The following is a 17,993-nucleotide window of genomic DNA, read 5'->3' on the forward strand; positions in this document are numbered from 1 at the left end:
ATAGAGTAGAGAGGCAGGCTGCTGGCAAGTCCCCAGAAAGAACTCTCTAGTTCTTGTAGAGCAAGATGGACGTTTAAAAAGAGGAAAGGCATTTATGTCTCTGGGAATGCCATATTATAAAACAGTCCTCGGTCCCCAATCCAAGCACATAATTCTTACTTTGCATCAGGAAATTTTATTTTTACATGTACCATTTTAGAAAGAATCAAGATAAATGTTTAATAACTGTAAGATATCATCAAGAAAATATGTGAGCCAAATGTGATGGCATTTCTAAGAAAGAGGCTTGGACGTGAGTCTTTGTCGAGGCAGGGCAGTCTGAAACGGAAGCACCTCCCACCTTAGACTGCCTCAAGGTGAGGCTGTCCTGAAATTGGACATAAATCTTCATCCACTTCTCAGAGGGAGGAAAGGGCAAAGTCTTATTATGACCATTTTAGGAAAAGAAAGTGGCACAAAGAGATGCTTAATTGACTTACTCAGTGTCAGACAGAGACGAGAGGTAGGCGTGCCTGTGAAATCCCTGTCCCTTGACTTCTAATTGCATATTTATTATCTGCTACCTTACCAACATGTATAGCATCACAAAGACTAAAATATAAACATTTACCACGTTTTTACAAATTCCAGGGAAACCATACCATGTTTCACTGCTGTGGCAATGTGAGAATTGCCTAATTAGGAGCGGAGGTCACCCTAGTGCCCCACATCTCGGTCCCCCGGATCCTATAGAAGTTACCACATGCACATTGGTCCATGCTAGTTTCTACATAACTTTACATGATTTTCCCAGAGTTTTGGTTTCATGAATTATTTTTTTTGTTTTATAGTTAATTATTTCTTATATTTTGTGACAATTTGCGAGTTGACACACGTTGCTATTTATTTTCATCTTTTGGAATGCATGGATATATTGCTGGCCGCCACTACCTCGAGAAAGACAAAGGAATCTCGAAAAGGGTGACATAAATAATTTAATTATAAGGATTAAACTAAAAGCACATGACTTGAGAGAGCAATAAATGGAGACTGACAGATGATATCACCGAATGCTATAAAATCTCACATTTTATGGGAAGAGCGATGACAGAATGTTTTTTTCCATTCTTCTTTAGGGCAAATAAAAAGTAATAATTAATGTATTAGTCAAAGACATAGGTACATTGTTTTCAGAAAAGGTCATTCGTGGGAAGAGAAGAATCCCAGAGACTTACATGTCTTGTCAGAAAGGCAATGCTGGGTGATGAATCACAGGCCAGTTTATCTCTGATTTTGATTTTTCTGGCATGTATGATGACATCTGTAATAATGCTATAAAAAGAAAAAGGCCATGAAATCTATTCAGGTTCAAAATTGTTATTTTTCTCCACGGTATGAATTTTGATATAGGGACATTTGAAGGCTCTTTAGATCTCTACAAGACCATCAAATGAGTCTTTTTTTTTTCATTCTTTTAACTAAGTAAACATTTCAGAAAACAGTGATATGAGGGTAATCCCATCGGTTAAATACCAACACAAAGCTATTAGACGAGGGTGTGAAAAGAACTTGAAATTTCAGCTCAGAATTGACAAAGACTTGGAGTGATCCACAGAACAGCACTCAGTAGCAAATGCAAGCATGGACATACATGGCCCAGTGTTTTCACTTAATAGAGAAATTCAAGCTGAAGGAATACAGCTGCCTGTGTCTCTGGAGACTGGGAGTGAGTCTCTTTGCTGTGGCACCTGTCAGCTGTGTGATCTGTCATGTCGCAGCACATCCTTTTCTTCTGTAAAGAAGTCATTGTTTTTGGACACTCTTAGTTCTGAAATCCTGTGACACTGGAAGCAATCAAAAGATATGTTTACTGTTGAAAGATATGAAATTTTTCTTGTGATTATTTCAACACAGTTTACCTTTTAACTCCCTAAAACAATGGGGTAAGTGAGGGCTTGTATGGGGGTATAAGAAAAAGAGGAGCTGAAGGTGACCTCCATGTTGGTGGGCTCTGGAACTTTATTTATTGACTTGGGAAATGGGGATGGTTGATTCGTAGTGGAAGAGAACTAGATGTAATTTTTGGATAAGGGGGTTTTGACAGCCTTCGGTGCTTTGTATTAGGTTTTTAATCTCGCTCGGATATGTAGCATAGATCAAAGAATGTGAATGAAGTTAGAATTTACCCACTGAGTGTTGTGTCATCTAATTCTGAGGTAATGCCAATAAGAACAAGGTGATGGAGGTAAAAATGTAAACAGCAGATTTTTAAAAATCCCCTCATTTATAGGACTTATGGAGTTGGATTGTAAATGAGATGAAAGGAATGGACTGTGGCTGAAGGCTGAGTTCTGGCTGGTGATGCAGGCATCAATACTGTTAAACTCTATAATAAAAATAGGGGACTTACTTGGGGACCCCAGGATTTTTAAGACAATGTTTTACTATGACAGTAATCAGAAACCTATTTCCTTTACCAAATAGCAAATAGATTGAACAGGAACACTGCCTCCATGGTAGAGTGTGGGTTTGGGGGTTTGGTGTTGGAGCTGATAGATCACCTGGCCACCATGGCCGTCCAGTCATGAGATTTGACTGGAAGGCAGCCACACCAGGAGTCAGGTGTCCAGACAATTCTCTTTACAGCTGTGGTGAATTTATTGAAATCTGAAACATTATCCATCTTGGTCAGTGGAACATCCGTTGAGGAGCCAAATTATAAAATTCCAGTGGTAGCGTATAAGCACATGGAATGGCTGTCTCTTCTGGAAACTTCTAGAGGTAGTTAATGCATGTCAGTACGAAAGAAGATCTGTAAGAAATGGAACTTTTGGGAGATGTACTTCTCTGTCCTCCTGCACAATAATTGAAAAAACTGCTAAGAAATTGCTCGTTCATATATAATATTTCTTCATTAATTTGAATGTTTAATCACTTAACTGATTTTTTAAAATGTAGAAGACAAATTCCCAGACCTAAAGGAATAGATTGGTTCTAATAAAAATACAAATGAACAAATCATTCATCAGGAAATGTAGAAAAATTTTCTGCTTCTACTCAGAATCTGTTATTCAGTTTTTAGGCTATCAAAAATGCTTGAAATTTCTGTTGTCATCATCAAACTAAATTCACTGTGACCAAAATAACACCATTTTATGTTCCTAATGTTAAAGATTTCTGCATTGAATTTCATATACTAATAATTTCATGGAAATTAGTCTATGAATTATCCATTTCATAATATAGATATGTTATTGCACATGTCCACATCAGTATGTAGTAAGAGCTGATGGGATTCCCTCTTTGGAAAATCAATTTATGGAGGAATATGAAACTCTGTAACTTCCGTTCAAAGTTGGTTAAATAATATTGCTGTAACCATTCTGAATCTTCATTCACTGGATATTTCTGACTAAATATTATTTTTAAATCTTCCAAAATTTTGTAAACATTAGGATGTATGAAAATTTAAAAGACATGCATTTATTTTCATGATTTTAATAGCACACGGAAATCTTTAGAAGCTTATTAGTTTATTTGAATTAAAAACACTTACTAACAAGTTGGCACTCTTTTAAGAACCAATGAAACATAGTAACATGAATACATTTCAGTGTTTCTATTTTAACTGCCCACTCTCCTCAGATGATAGAATATTCACTAGCCTAACCCTGTCTTCAAAGAGGTGAGTTTTTAGACAGAGTAATGAACTCTATGTGTGGGAAAACATTGAAGAATAAAAAACGGGTAGCACACCAGCTGTCTCCTCTTTTGTGGTGGGATTCATAAGAGATTCAGGAAGGACAGAAGATGCAGGAGGAACAGTTAAGAAAGCCTCAGCAGGAAGGGGCTGAACTTGGTCTGAAAGGACAGGTATGATCTGGAGGACATGCGTGAGGCTGACCAACTGGGCAGTTAGCCTGGATACAGGAGGCAAGAGCAGGTGACAGGATTGTGACAAGACTATGAGGAGGAGTTTCACCTGCGTTTCAAGGATGATCCAGCCAGGAAATCCCCCAGTAGACCCTGGTACCATCCTTGGTGTGAGGGCAGGAGGCGTGGACCAAAGTGAAAAGTCGAGAAAGGAAGAGCGGACACTTGTGAGAGAGCAGGCTGGGAAGGTTTTGTAGGGCTTCGGTGCATGGTTTCGTGGGAGCAGCAGACAGAAGAGAGTCAGATTATCTCAAGGTGTTGGGGGGGGGGTGTCTTTGAGTGGTGCCCACTAGGAGAGAGAGTGAATTCATGGCCTTCGTTTGGTTCACAGAATTGTTTGGCTACCTATTTTATTTTGTTTCACATTTGGGTTTTGCGACTGAAATCTGGGTGATGTTTATCGTACATGAGACTTCACACCCCGTGTGTAACAGTTCCCAGTAAGCAGGTATGGTGTAAGAGCTCGACAGGGTGAGATGGCAAACTGCTGTTCTTAAGTCAGGTGGTTCGCGCTACCGATGTCTCAGAAGCAAGCGGGCTTAGGGTGGCCTGGCACTTATAAGTCACAATTAGGCTGATGGATGGCAGAAACTCATGCAGAGATTCTTTGCAAGAATGAGAGGTGGAACATGAGGAACGGTGCTCTTCCGTCCTGAAGCTCGGAGAAGCCAGCAGTGTTCTGGTTGTGGCTGTCTCTTCTGGGGAATGGATGGCTTTGCAACATTGCTTGAGGTGGTGTGTTCTGGCGTATGGTTTGACAATACTCTATTTATTTGCTGTAGAATTATGCAAGTTACAACATATGAATAATAACAGCAGCAATAAATCGAAGTACTGTTGGTAAGCCTTTATATTACACAGAGTTTACTTAGGAAGAGCTAAATGTGTTTTCATAAATCTTCTACTTTTTATTATAAAAATATCTACAATATGGGGGCAAGAAGAAAGAAACATTACTAGTCATAGTTAATACTTGGAAAGGGAAGGGGGGCCAGGTGAAGGAAAGGGAATTTGGGACTCTATTTAGTCTGGAAGTCATTTCAAAGTGTTCTGTTGTCCCTCACTTCCCGTCTCCAGTGAGTCCTCCTGCCTCTGGGCTGCTGGCCATCTGATCAGGCTGTTCCCAGCCTCTTTTCCAGTGGGAACCCTTCAATTTGCCAATCATTCTACTTCTTCCACTCAGGGTCTTTAGACATTGTCCATGGGTGCCTTTGCTCTCCTCACACACTGTGTTTCTCTTTGACGAGAATTAGATACACTGACTGAGGAGACCCAACAGCAGTGTTCACAGAACCAGGACTCGTGTCTCCGGTTGCTTCCAGGATAATCTCTTCAGGATTAGTGTGAGGTTCATTTGCTTGTGTGTAAATTTGACATGTTTCTTGACCCAGTGTGGAAAACTTTTCTGAGAAAAGGGAAAAGGTTACAGGTGTTTTATGAGCAAAGAAGAATGAAATCCCCCATGGGGCTTTCCAAAATGATTTTTGTGCATTATCTATCACATCATCCATGGCTACTGAGAAGAGACCGTACTATCTCCTATCTAGTTTGTCAGGATGTGTCTTGGATAGTCCCTGCATCCCTGTTCCCAGCAAGGACAGCTGGAGGAGGGGTGGGCACAGCCATCATTGGGAGAAGTTCCTCTCAGGACCGAGTAAGAGGTGGGGAGGGGCCCCACTCACTCTGTATCACGAATCATCACCTTAATCCTGTGTGTGTGAAGCTGCTAGATTTCTGTGCTCCTGAAAGGAACCTGTCTTTCTCCAGGGAGCTTCCCTTGGTTTCAGCTGTGACAAAACTGCTCAGTCTGCCTGACTTGGGATCCTATAATTAACCATTTTGTAAGATTATTTTCAGGATGACAAGAGATAGCATAGACAGATCTGCCTAACGCACTGCATGGCGCAGTGTGTGCTCTACAAGTACTAATTATGGGATCTGCTTCATAGTCACTGTTGTCTTTATGGAAAGATACCTGTCCCCTTTTTTGGGTCCTAAGTGAAAAGAAGACCCTGAGATCCATGGCTGAAAACAGTTAACTAGCCACAGCTTGTAATTCTCTACTAAAGTAAAATTTAAAAATTAAATGTGTTGTCAATCTGGATATTCCCACATAAAAACAAATACAAATACATGCAAATGTAAACATTGAGTTTTAGACCATGGGAATTAAGATGATGTGCTGAAAAATCTATACTACTAAAAAATGGTAATCTTCAGAATAACTCAGTGATGTGTTCCTAATGTCCCTTTTCCCGTTTTTCCACCATTTTCGTTTCATGTATCAGGATTTTCATAAGTAATAGAGTTGTAGGAGTGCTCAATTTGCTTAAAGAAAATGATGCTGAAAGTATACCTTGGTCTTTAAAAATGTGTAATTATATGACGGTATGATCAAAATATATTTAATTGTGGTATCTGTGACAAATATATTAGTAGATGTCCTTGACTTGCCACTTTGTCTAGGTATTGGCTCTATATTGGTAATTATTTTCACAAACTAGCAAAATCTGTGTTCAATCTGGCTTTAATTTCTTCCTTGTTTTGATATCAAAGTAGTTAAGTATAAATTGCTAGAGTTTTCAGTTCATCTGAACTTTATATATGGACATGAAGATTCTTCAGGATTGCAAACTCCTACAGCTAAATTTTAAAGAAATCAGTGATAGTTAATCTGATTCTTGGAATAGTCGAGGTATTTTAAGCAATTAGTGAGTGTCAGAGAGTAAAAAACATGCTGAGTTTTATTTATTTTTTTTGGACCCCCCCCCTGCACCCCAGAAAAGAGTGTTTTCTAGAGAGGAAGTTACTTCTTTAGCTATTCTTGCATCTAAGAAATATAAAAGCTACCACTCTATCTGGAAATAGATTCTGAAAAGAACAAAATCACATTTTATGTAGTTAATGTGATATTTTGTTGGCTGAAGTCATTTCATTGTATTTCTGGGTATCCCTTTGTACCGATGTGTATATGTATTTGTGCATGTTTGTTTTTATCTGTAAACCTGATGGAAGCATCCACCATCAAGCATGGCGTGTTCTTTGAGGTCACCTGTGCACCCCTTGGAAAGTACAGGTGGCTCATTTAGAAGCAGCCATATTTCATACTGTGTGGCTGCCTATAAATGGGTTGCCCTGTACTAGCATCCTGTTGTCACAGAAATCCCGACGAAGGACGTAGGACTCCAGCTTGGTGAACTCTTCCAGTCGCCACCTGAATGTGCGCCCATTCTGTTTTTAAGCGCTTGTTGATGTAATAGTAACACTTCCAAGTAAACTCAGAGCCCTGAAGGGTAAGGCTATGCCTGTATATTGAAACAGGGTATGGTGTCATGTGAAACATTGTATATTAAGTGCATAATAAGTGTGTATTGAATTAACGAATGGATGTCCCATTAAGATGTAAGATGTTAACTGTTGTATATTATTTGTCTTCCCGTAGAGATTGTGAGCTCCTGGTGAGCCAGGACGGAGATCAATTAATTTTATATTTTCAGCATCTAGCAAAGTATCTGAACTACGTAGGCACTTTACAAATACATTTTAAGTGATTTCATGAATTAATTAATGTTGTAGGTTAGAGAGTAAGATTTTCCAGATATGTGTGCTCAATAAGATTATCTAAATAATCTTTGTGTTTCACTTTAATGCCCATTAATATTGGGCCAAAAAAGGAAAACATTGTATTAGGAAATTATACTCTCGATATATTTTATCAGTAAGATGAAATATTACTGGACTAAGCTACTAGGCCTAAATTACTAGCCTTATCATCAGGTAGAAATCATAATAAAAATTACGTTTTATGAAAATAATATTCATAGCTTACATTTGCAATTAAAGTCATCATTTTTAACGTCAAGATTTTTGTTCGAAACTTAAATATGGAAAAGACGTGGATAATCTGAACAGAGAGTGGTAATGCCAGGCAAGTATTCATATTAACCATGTAACCATGGGCTTAATTCTATATGCTAGAAGGAGCCATACTTACAAAAATGGATGGAAGTTCCTATTTATTTAAAAAAAATATTCCATGTTCCTCTATTTATCTCCAATGTAAAAAGAAGCGAATACGACAAAACAGAAATAATTGGGAAAAGTAGAAGAGCCACAGAAAGCAGGGTCGGCAGTACGGAGAACCGGCACGTGCAGTTGTAGGATTCTGTCTGTGTCCATCCACTGTGTCCATATTCCTGTTGCTGAGGTGCTCAGGACAGTCTGTCGCTATTCATCGTCGTGTCGGATTCCTCTATTGGACAGTAAACTCCGTATGGCCTGACATCGTCTTTTGTCGCGCCCCCCAAATGTTCAGAGCACGTTTAATTATTTCTAAAAGAAGTTGTCTGTCGATGAAGGAGTTGCTTGTTTTCCTGGACCACGCACTGGATCATTGTGAGATGACACGGACATTAGGGCTTGTGATGGTTCTCCCCCTCATGCCCTTACGCAAGCTCAGTGCCTTCTCTTGTGTCGCCTGCCCCCCCCAGTCACAGCCATCCCTCCACTGCCTCCACTCATCTCTCAGGCCCCACTTACGCGATGACATGTTTGCATGCACACACGTGTGCGCGCACACACAGACACGATTTTACCTCATGCACTAGCCCTTATCCCGCCGCTGAAGCCCACCCTCAGTGCTAGATAAACATTGCTTAATTTTTCCTGCTGTTTTTTCCCCTCACTCCAATCCATACTCCATAGTGGCTCTGATTATCTCTCTGAAATGCTACAAATAGCTGTGGGTTGCTTCCTTGTGCAGACACCCGTTTCCCCACCCCCACCCCCTGCGCACTGAGTCACTCTACACTCCCTGGGGCTGCAGGATAGCCCTCTCCTGATGCTTTCAGCAAAGCATCAGTTAGACACACATGCTACTGGAAATTGTTCTGCATGCCAGGATATGCCATATTCTTCCAAACCACCCCATAACTGTGAAGACATTATTTGGAGACTTCTCCTCTGGTTCTAGAACCTCCAATGCTTACCATCCTTTCAGATGAACTCAATTATATCTCTTCTGCAAAGCTGTGCCCAGCCTTCCTATTTCTTTCTGTGCCTCTCTCAACCTTCCCAGGAAACTTTGCCGTAACAAGTACCATATTGTTTTTAAAATATGTATTTTCTTACCTGTGTAAATAAGTAGACCATGGAAAAGAGAGCCCTATTCCATACAATTCTACTCATAGTACCTAACAAATAAGCCTCATAAGTCACAGATCTGTTTTAAAAATTTAGATAATGTGCTGATCATAAGCCCTTACCACAGAGTATGAATTAGAACACTATTCACCAGTTGGATGGATTTAAAAACTGCTTCAGAGTAAAATGCCCTCAGCCCACCTGTCTCCACGCCCTGATGCCTGAGATGCTGACCTTGATTCTGCTCCAATTCCCCAAACCTCTGTTTTAAATACCCTGAACAGGGACAAATGGGGTGCAGTGTTAAACATCAGCAAGAAGAGGTGGACAATGCAAATTCTTTCGCGAAGCCTTCCCAGAATGGATATTGACCCCTTGAACCACTGCATAGCTCTCTGCAAGGCCAGAGTATAGTCCACATGAAAGACTCATTTTGGATGAATACAATATACTTAGAATTATAAAATATTTCAAGATGGACTCCTGGAATTTTTAGCTATGATTACCTTGTTTTATGATGTCTTAGTGACATAGTTCATGAGAACCAAGATGGTCCCAGAAAAGGAGGTGATTACTTTGGTATCTGATTTCCATTCTGGACTTCAACAAGCTTTTTGATATTTCACTCTGGAGCTCAGGAACTCACTTTTCTGTTGAGATGTTTTCACCATCCTGTTGAATAATGCTATTTTGGGGAAATTCAGAGTATCTTCCTGCATAATTAGGAAATAACAGCAATAGTAGAACAGTATTTGGGAAAAATAAATAAACCAAATGAGAAAAAAGTAGCTGATAAAAAAATCAATTTGAAACCAGTAACAGCTACAGCTAAAACACTACATTGATGTATAATTTCATAAACGATAATTTAAAACTCAAAGGCGAGCACACATACTTCACCTAGAATTTCATTCCTACATAATGAGAGTTGTGTTTAAAAAACAGGAATCAATCAAACATTTCAGATAATTCACTGTTAATGAACTTTACGTCTTGAGCGAACCACCACGATAACCTGAAGCTCTGCTCCGAGCTCAAACCACATTTCTTTCTAGACTACTGCCAATCAAGGAGTGAATAAAAATATATGTAATTCAGTATACTTCTTTTTACTGAACACAAATATGAAACTCTGTTTCCTGTGTGTGTGTGTGTCTTTTGTTTGTTTGCGTTTGGTTTTTTTGTTTTGTTTTTTGTTTTGTGTTTGTTTTGTTTTGTTTTTGCACATGGCAACCTTTCTTATATTACCAAGGAGATTTTTACCAAAAAGTACATTATTCAAATTGAAATAAGTCTAAGGTAAAGTTATTTGATAACAGGCTTCTATAAACATTTGAAGGTTTTCCGGTCATTCATAAGAGAAGGCAGAGATGCGTAAATGACAAGCACTCTCCTTGTGTTCAGTTGTCTTCCCAAAGCTTGCCTGCACATGAATGTACCTTCTCAAGGGCTCTGTAGACAGAGGCTGGAGGAATTCACATGACTGTGGCAGGGCTCAGCCTCGAGGCACAAAACGGATTAAATCCATAGCTGGCTCTCCTCTCCCACAAGTGCTGTATTTGGAAGATAAGAACTAGACCAAATACTTGAGAGTTAAGTGGAAGGGTTTTATAACACTAATATTTTGTTAGATGTTCAAGATATATAGAATTTAATCCTTCAAAAATATAGAGACTGGGTAAATACTGCAAAAGATACGGAGTAGTCATTTTCATCAGCCTGATGTTTACAGTTTGTTTTCACTGGAACATTTGGTCCAAAGCATCTTTGCTATTTATATGACTTCAGAAGAAATCACAGAAAAACAGAAATCAGTGGAGTTGCTAAATAAATTCAATACAATTCAACTCTTAATAGATAATGTTTCGAAACAAATAACTTGATTTAATCTTTTTAAAGGTTCTGAGGCATAAAGATTATACAGATCAGTATTTGCTGCACTGATTTCCTGCAGGCTCTTGGCTTCAAGATTGGAAAGGATACCTTCTCTATATTTTTAAAAGCATTACTCTTTAGCAGTATTAAGACTGATTATTATGAAGTGTTTTAGATTCAGATTAAAATGGAAATATCTCTTCATTAGAGGAATATCTTTGTAGATCTAAAGATAAATCTTTAAAAGTATTTTTGAGATATTTTTGATAAACCACAGAAAAATCCTTTCCTGAAATGGGCATGGAATTAACATCAGAGTTTTATTTGGCTGCTTCAGACTTCCGCTGTTATACATCAATGCAACTTATTTTACCAATGGTTAAAAGCAATGTTGAAATGTTTAGAAGGGCGCCTGGGTGGCTCAGTCAGTGAAGCATCTGCCTTCGGCTCTGGTCATGATCCTGGTGTCCCAGGATCAAGCCCTGCCTTGGGCTCCCTGCTCAGCAGGGAGTCTGCTTCTCCCTTTGACCCTCCCCCCTCTCCTGCTCTCTCTCTCTCACTCTCTCTCTATCAAATAAATAAATAAAATCTTAAAAAAAATAAACTGGCATTAAAAAAAAAAAAGGAAATGCTTAGACAGTGATATCATGACTCCTTCACCCCAAAGCAAGCAAAACTTAGTCGAAATGAATTCCATTTAATGTGTGGACAGAAATAAGGGAGCTGGGCTGTTTCTGGTGCCTGTGGACAGACTGAGTCCCACAGTCAAACTGGAAGAGAAATTTTGGGTTTCTGAAGATCTTTCTCTAGTCCTTTCAAGACATCCAGGAATAAAGGTCTATGGTTCCATCCATAAGTGGGAGTGAATCGTTAAATCATGTGAACAGTTTTGCAAGAACAAAGTTCTCTTCAGTGGAATGAAGATTGGAAAATTGGACTATCCAAATATCTTTCAACTTTCTGACAGGGAAGAGGTATATATTTCATATAATGACATTGGGTCGGCCTGGAGGCTTTGGGCACTTAGGAATCAAGTGTAGAACTTTTTCTAAATAATACATTTTGTGATGCCATTGAGGACTTAAGTGAACTTTTGAAAAAATAATAGAAGGCATCATAAGAAATAAGGGACTGCTGATACCAGAAAGATTAACTTCCCTATCAGAAATAACTTGGCTGAACTTCTCTGTGTGACTAGATGTGGTTTAAAAAAATCAAGATTAAATGATAGAAAAAGTTATAAAACAGATATTTCTCTACAAAGTCCGCCCCAAATAAAGTTTGATAGATATTTTTGTTGGTACATCTTTGTTTTCTTGTTTGTCCTTTATTATATATATATATATATATATATATATATATATATATATATATGCTTTTAAAAATATATTATATATATATATATATACATAAATAAAATCTTAAAAAAAAATACAAATCTCATGAAAGCCTTTGCCAAAAGTCAATAAAATCATCTAGTTCTTTGTGTGATTCACATCTGATTCTAACAGTCTGATTCAGGATTCTAAACATCTCCACTTTCAGAATATTTATTCATTCAACAATCATTAATTTAAATGAAAAAAAAAATCCAGATTTCTGGTGCTCCTTGAAAGCTCAGACTCTTGTGTCACAGGACGTGTGGATTTCCGCGGGACAGCAGGTCATCACAGGTCATCACTGTCTCTCAGGGCCTGCTGTCTTGCACAGACCTTGCTCTTCGTGGACAAGACCTGCACGGCCCATTAGAACTTAAGGCTGTCATTGCTCATACAGATTTCTTAGTTTGCCCGGCATCCTGTCACAAGGGTATGAACCATTGGGATAGGTACTTGGCTCTTCTTTGTAATTTTTTTTTTTAAGATTTTATTTATTTATTTATTTGACAGAGAGAGAGAGACAGCCAGTGAGAGAGGGAATACAAGCAGGGGAAGTGGGAGAGGAAGAAGCAGGCTTCCAGCGGAGCACGGAGCCTGATGCGGGGCTCAATCCCAGGGACCTGGGATCACGCCCTGAGCCGAAGGCAGACGCTTAAGGACTGAGCCGACCAGGCGCCCTCTTCTTTGTAATTTGTATGCATGGATTTTTGTCTACTGAATATTTTCAATTTTATTTATGTCAGATACTTAATCTGACTTCAAAATAGTGAAACATTTTGAGATGTTGTCTCTAAGATTAGCGCGGCCCTCCTCAGGTGTGGCCAGTGAATGCCCTCGCCTCCTTGGTGGTTCCTCTCTGCTCCAGACCAGGGGTGGGTTTCTCAGCTCCTCACACCCAGGCAGCATTGCTTTAAAGCCCTGCTCAGATGCCCTCACTGCTATCCCAAGAGCTACATAAAATAACAACCGAGACTTAGTTCTTTTTTTCCTTTTGTAAAAAGAGAAGCTCAGGGTAATGAATCAGTAAGGCCTTTTGTGACACTTACATCCCATGGTTTTCTGTCAGACGCAAATGCAACAGCTTACGTCTTACTTTCAGCCCAGTGTGTTGGCACTCTGTGGTCAGACTAGTCAAATACCTGCATGAGCCCTGAGACCCTTCCCCTTAATGCCTGCCTCTCCTTCGTGGCGATTGAAAATAGCCCTTTGTTTTGCACTGGAATTGGTAGACTCTTATGTTCTTTCCTTCTGGGCATCCTGAATTAAAATCACTTGCATTTCTTAAACAGATCAGAGTCATTGTAAAGGCACAGTTGGTAAAGTTGGTAAAGATTAACTCTTTGTAGAAGGAAACTTGTAGCAAAGAGACTTACCTTAGCAACTGAGTGTAAATGACCACTTATAATTTTCTCTCCCCTATATAAAGTTACAGAACTCGATCTTGATTATGTAGAGACCATCAGGGTGGAATTATATTGTGAATTTATTGGTATATTGTCCTCATGGAAGCCATCTCAAAATGCAAATCTGGCAGGCAGACTTAGCAAAAATCACAAGTTCCCTTCTTTCTTTCTTTCTTTCTTTCTTTCTTTCTTTCTTTCTTTCTTTCTTTCTTTCTTTCTTTCTTTCTTCTTCTTCTTCTTTCTTTCTTTCTTTCTTTCTTTCTTTCTTTCTTTCTTTCTTTCTTTCTTTCTTTCCTTCCTTCCTTCCTTCCTTCCTTCCTTCCTTCCTTCCTTCCTTCCTTCCTTTCTTTCTTTCTTTCTTTCTTTCTTTCTTTCTTTCTTTCTTTCTTCCTGGAAGAAAGGAAGAAGTCAAAGTTAGGTTGAAGTAATGTAAACAGACCATGTGGTACATCAAGTTTCCAGCTTTACTCTTTAGAATGGTCAACATTTGCATCAGGATTTGAGGAGAGAAATGTTAGCGTAAGACTGTCTCCACAGATGGCCTTAAAATATTGCCTCACATAAAAGCAATATATAGCTCTCAGTTCTGCAGAAGCTAAATCTTCATTTCTGTCATCTATTTCTTTGAGTTTGAGAGCTAAGTTTGAGGAAGTCATTATCGTGATTCATTTCTGGGGTTCCCGTTGTGCCTGGCATTAGCTGCCCTGTCTTCCCCTTCACTGTGTGCCGTGGGAGTGTGGCAGGTGGAAATTCACGAGCCCATCATCTGTGAGTAGGAACAACTTTTTAATTTCCCAGGAACCGTAAGATCTTGGAGAGGTGGAGGAAGTCTGTGTGAAGGTGGGTGGCTCTTGACTGTAGGCTAGAGTGAGTGCTGGCAGTAAAGACTGAAGAGTGTCCTGGAGATAGGCATGGCCAGCCCCTCCTTCTGGAAGGTTTGGGCTTCACAGAGAGGGGATGTGGAAGCAGGAAAAGCTTGTGGCTCAGTGAGAGAAGGCTTTGAGGCATACTGGAGAATCCAGCATGCCAGCAGGCAATATGGATTAGTAGGTGACAATTTGGAACTCTTAGAAAAAAAGACTCTCCTTATTATCATATAAATAGATAAGAACCAAAAAAATGACCCAACATCCTGAAACAACAAATGGTTACCAAACAAACAAAATCCATTTGAGCCCCACATTTGCTCTTCCCTTTTTAAATTCACTATCTTCTTTTTCTTTCCACGCTTCGAGGGGCACTCGATAACCTTCTCTGTTTTGTCTTTGTTGCTCACTACCATTACTTCCACTCAATCTTTCCTCTCCTTTCTCACAGGTTTTGACCTAGTAAAGTGTGAGGATCCAGGAATCCCTAACTATGGCTATAGGATCCGAGATGAAGGCCACTTTACTGACACTGTGGTTCTGTACAGCTGTAACCCGGGCTACGCCATGCACGGCAGCGACACGCTGACCTGCCTCAGTGGCGACCGCAGAGTGTGGGACAAACCACTGCCTTCCTGTGTGGGTGAGTTGGGCAGCGGCTTCCATCGCGACATAAAAGCAGACCTGAGGGCTGAGATCCAGGGCCTTGGAAGAGGGCAGGATGCTTCTGCTCTCTCTCCAATGTAGGCTCGTTATGTACTTCCAAGATAAGTGTGGTTTTCTGGATTTTGTTTTATGTACAAAAGAAGGATTTCTTGGTACTCTTTTACGGCACAGAATTATTATGAGAATTATAACAGGAGTGTTTCATTGTTTTATACTCTTGACTGGAATTACATACTGGGCAATGGCTTTCCATCAGGGTACTACTGGGGAACAAGGAAAGGAAAGAAATGATGGAGACAGACGATTGTGATATTTTTTTTTTCTTGGCTAGTTAACATAATGTGGATGTGAGCATTTGGGCTTTTGTTTTTAAAATAGCTAAATCGAAACCTGTGGGGCCTGGAGGAAGTCTCCTCAAGTGTCTGTGTCTCTTGCAGCGGAGTGTGGGGGTCAGATCCACGCTGCCACGTCCGGGCGCATCCTGTCTCCTGGCTACCCTGCCCCCTATGACAACAACCTCCACTGCACCTGGATCATAGAGGCAGACCCGGGAAAGACCATCAGGTACCTGTTTCATTCTGGTTTCAGAGGGTTTTAGAATAGAGGAGTGTATTTTGACATTTTGTAGTAGAGATAATGGTACATCTATTATTATCCACGATTGTTTTTACATTTCTGAGTCAAAGGAAAACAGGTAAAGGTGTGTGTAAATTTTTCTGTTAGCTCATACGCTTACTTTGGAATTCCTTTGAGAACTGGTGTGAAGCCATCTATAAAAAAAGAGAAAAATAAATTAAATGTATCAGTTAGCTTTTGCTGCATAACAAATTGGCCCCCAAAATGTAGTTGCAGAAAACAATTATTTATCTGCCCATGACATTGTGTGTTGACTGGGCAGTGCTGACCTGGGCAAGCTTGACAGGGTGATGGTCCAGGATGGCCTCACTCAGGTATGCAGATCTCAGCTGATGGTTCGGAATGCTGGGGCCTCTTCAGACCAGACTTCTGTTCCTTCAGTAACTATTCATGGTGGAAGGTTTCTGGCAGCAAGAGATGACAAACTTTTCCATTTTGGGCTTCCGTTCATTTGCTAGCATGCCATTTGCCAAAACAAAACTCATCAGCAGGCAAGATAAGGTTTGAAGAAATAAACTCCACCCCTTGCCCGAAAAAAAAGCAAAGTCATACTGAAAAGGGGCTTGCATACAAGGATGGGGAGAATATGTGGTCATTTGTAATATATCAAAGTAAGTTGGAGGTAGACCAAGAAATCTAAAGTTACACATATAAAATAAAATCTTTAAAAATAATCACAGAAAATTGTGCAAACATTTCAAAAGAAAGTGTTGTATTTCAATTGATCGTTCTCAGCTATTATGGCAAATTTTTTATACCAATAAGTAAACCAACAAAAAGTAATCTTTTTAAAGTAACTTTTCCATGTTCTAGTCAGAAGGCTGTGTCAAAAACCACAGCACGTAAATCAAAAAGTAATTTCAAAATAAGTTGCTTCTTGATTATTGCTCTTGAGGAACAAGAGCACTTTGCAGTACCTCATAAAATCGTTTTTCTAGCTTCATTAATTTTTCCCTTTCATTGTATTAGTTCTGAAATCTCTGTACAAAATTTATTGTTTAAAAACTCTGTTTCACCCCCAAAAGCCCTAATCCCCAGGTCTCCGGTCCATTCTCCCCACCTGTGTGCCATTATGTCCACGAGAGACTAAATGGCCAATTCAGCTCCCTCCTCAAATACATGAAGTTGACTCAAGTGGAGGTCAAACCCAGACACCTCTTTCTAGGGCAAATGTGTGGATAGATACATTCACAAAGCACTGATTTTGTGTCCTTATTCACAAAAGGCACACTGGCAAACTTAGAAATGTAAGTTAAACAGACATGGATCCACCATACTGCAACTTTATAACTTAGTGACAATAAAATGGAATGAAAGCCAAGGGGAGATGCACATTCTACCCATGATACTCTGTTCCCTTCATATGATATCCGTCCTCTGAAATCCACCTGCTTGTTTTCAAGTTATGGCACGAACATCTTGCCATCTTAAACTAACATGGCACGAACCATTATCACTTTCAAACCCTAAGAAAAAATTATTATTATTACTTAAGAGAAGCAAGAGAAAGAACTTAAATCATGTATATAATGCAATATCTAATTTTATAATAACTAATTTAAAAATAAATTTGTGTCCTTGGGGTGCCTGCATACCTCAGTCTGTTAAACATCTAACTCTTGATTTTTGGCTCAGGTCTCGATCTCAGGGTTGTAAGATCTAGCCCTGCACTCAGCGTGGAGTCTGCTTATCCCTCTCCCTCCCCCAGTCTGTGCGCTCTCTCTCTCTCTAAAGTAAATAAATAAATACAATCTTTTAAAAAATAAATAAATAAACAAACAGTTTTGTGTCCTTAAGATATATGATTACTTAGATAATTATTGATCTATTGGGACAAAAATAAGGTATATTTGAGTAACAATTTAAGAATCTGTATTCTTTATGGAAATAAATACAGTCAGATTTCCATTGAACTAAATAAAACTAAATGTTAGTTCTTAACCTTGAATTCCTGAATGCTTGATCTGAGTATTATAAAAGCTGCTACACTAGTTTTTATTTTAAACAATTCTAGGAATTCTTTATGTTTGACAAAATAGTTTACATAAACAGGATATATTTTCTTTTAGGAGGATTTCAAATTTTTAAATTTTTTTTCAAGTTCCTTTGTGATT

General features: G+C 39.1%; 1 protein-coding gene across 1 annotated transcript in view; it reads left to right on the forward strand.

The window, feature by feature from the left end:
- The window catches only part of CSMD1 (CUB and Sushi multiple domains 1), a 1,039,667-nt gene that overhangs the window by 710,939 nt on the left and 310,735 nt on the right, over nucleotides 1–17,993 (forward strand). Inside the window, exons 22-23 of the mRNA XM_087856321.1 lie at nucleotides 15,029–15,220; nucleotides 15,681–15,807. Of these exons, the coding sequence (XP_087712447.1) occupies nucleotides 15,029–15,220; nucleotides 15,681–15,807 (319 nt within the window). The remainder of the gene's footprint in view (nucleotides 1–15,028; nucleotides 15,221–15,680; nucleotides 15,808–17,993) is intronic.

Source organism: Ursus americanus, chromosome 27 (assembly GCF_024610735.1).
Source record: "Ursus americanus isolate L20-20 chromosome 27, mUrsAme1.1.p, whole genome shotgun sequence".
NCBI classification, from domain to species: domain Eukaryota; kingdom Metazoa; phylum Chordata; class Mammalia; order Carnivora; family Ursidae; genus Ursus; species Ursus americanus.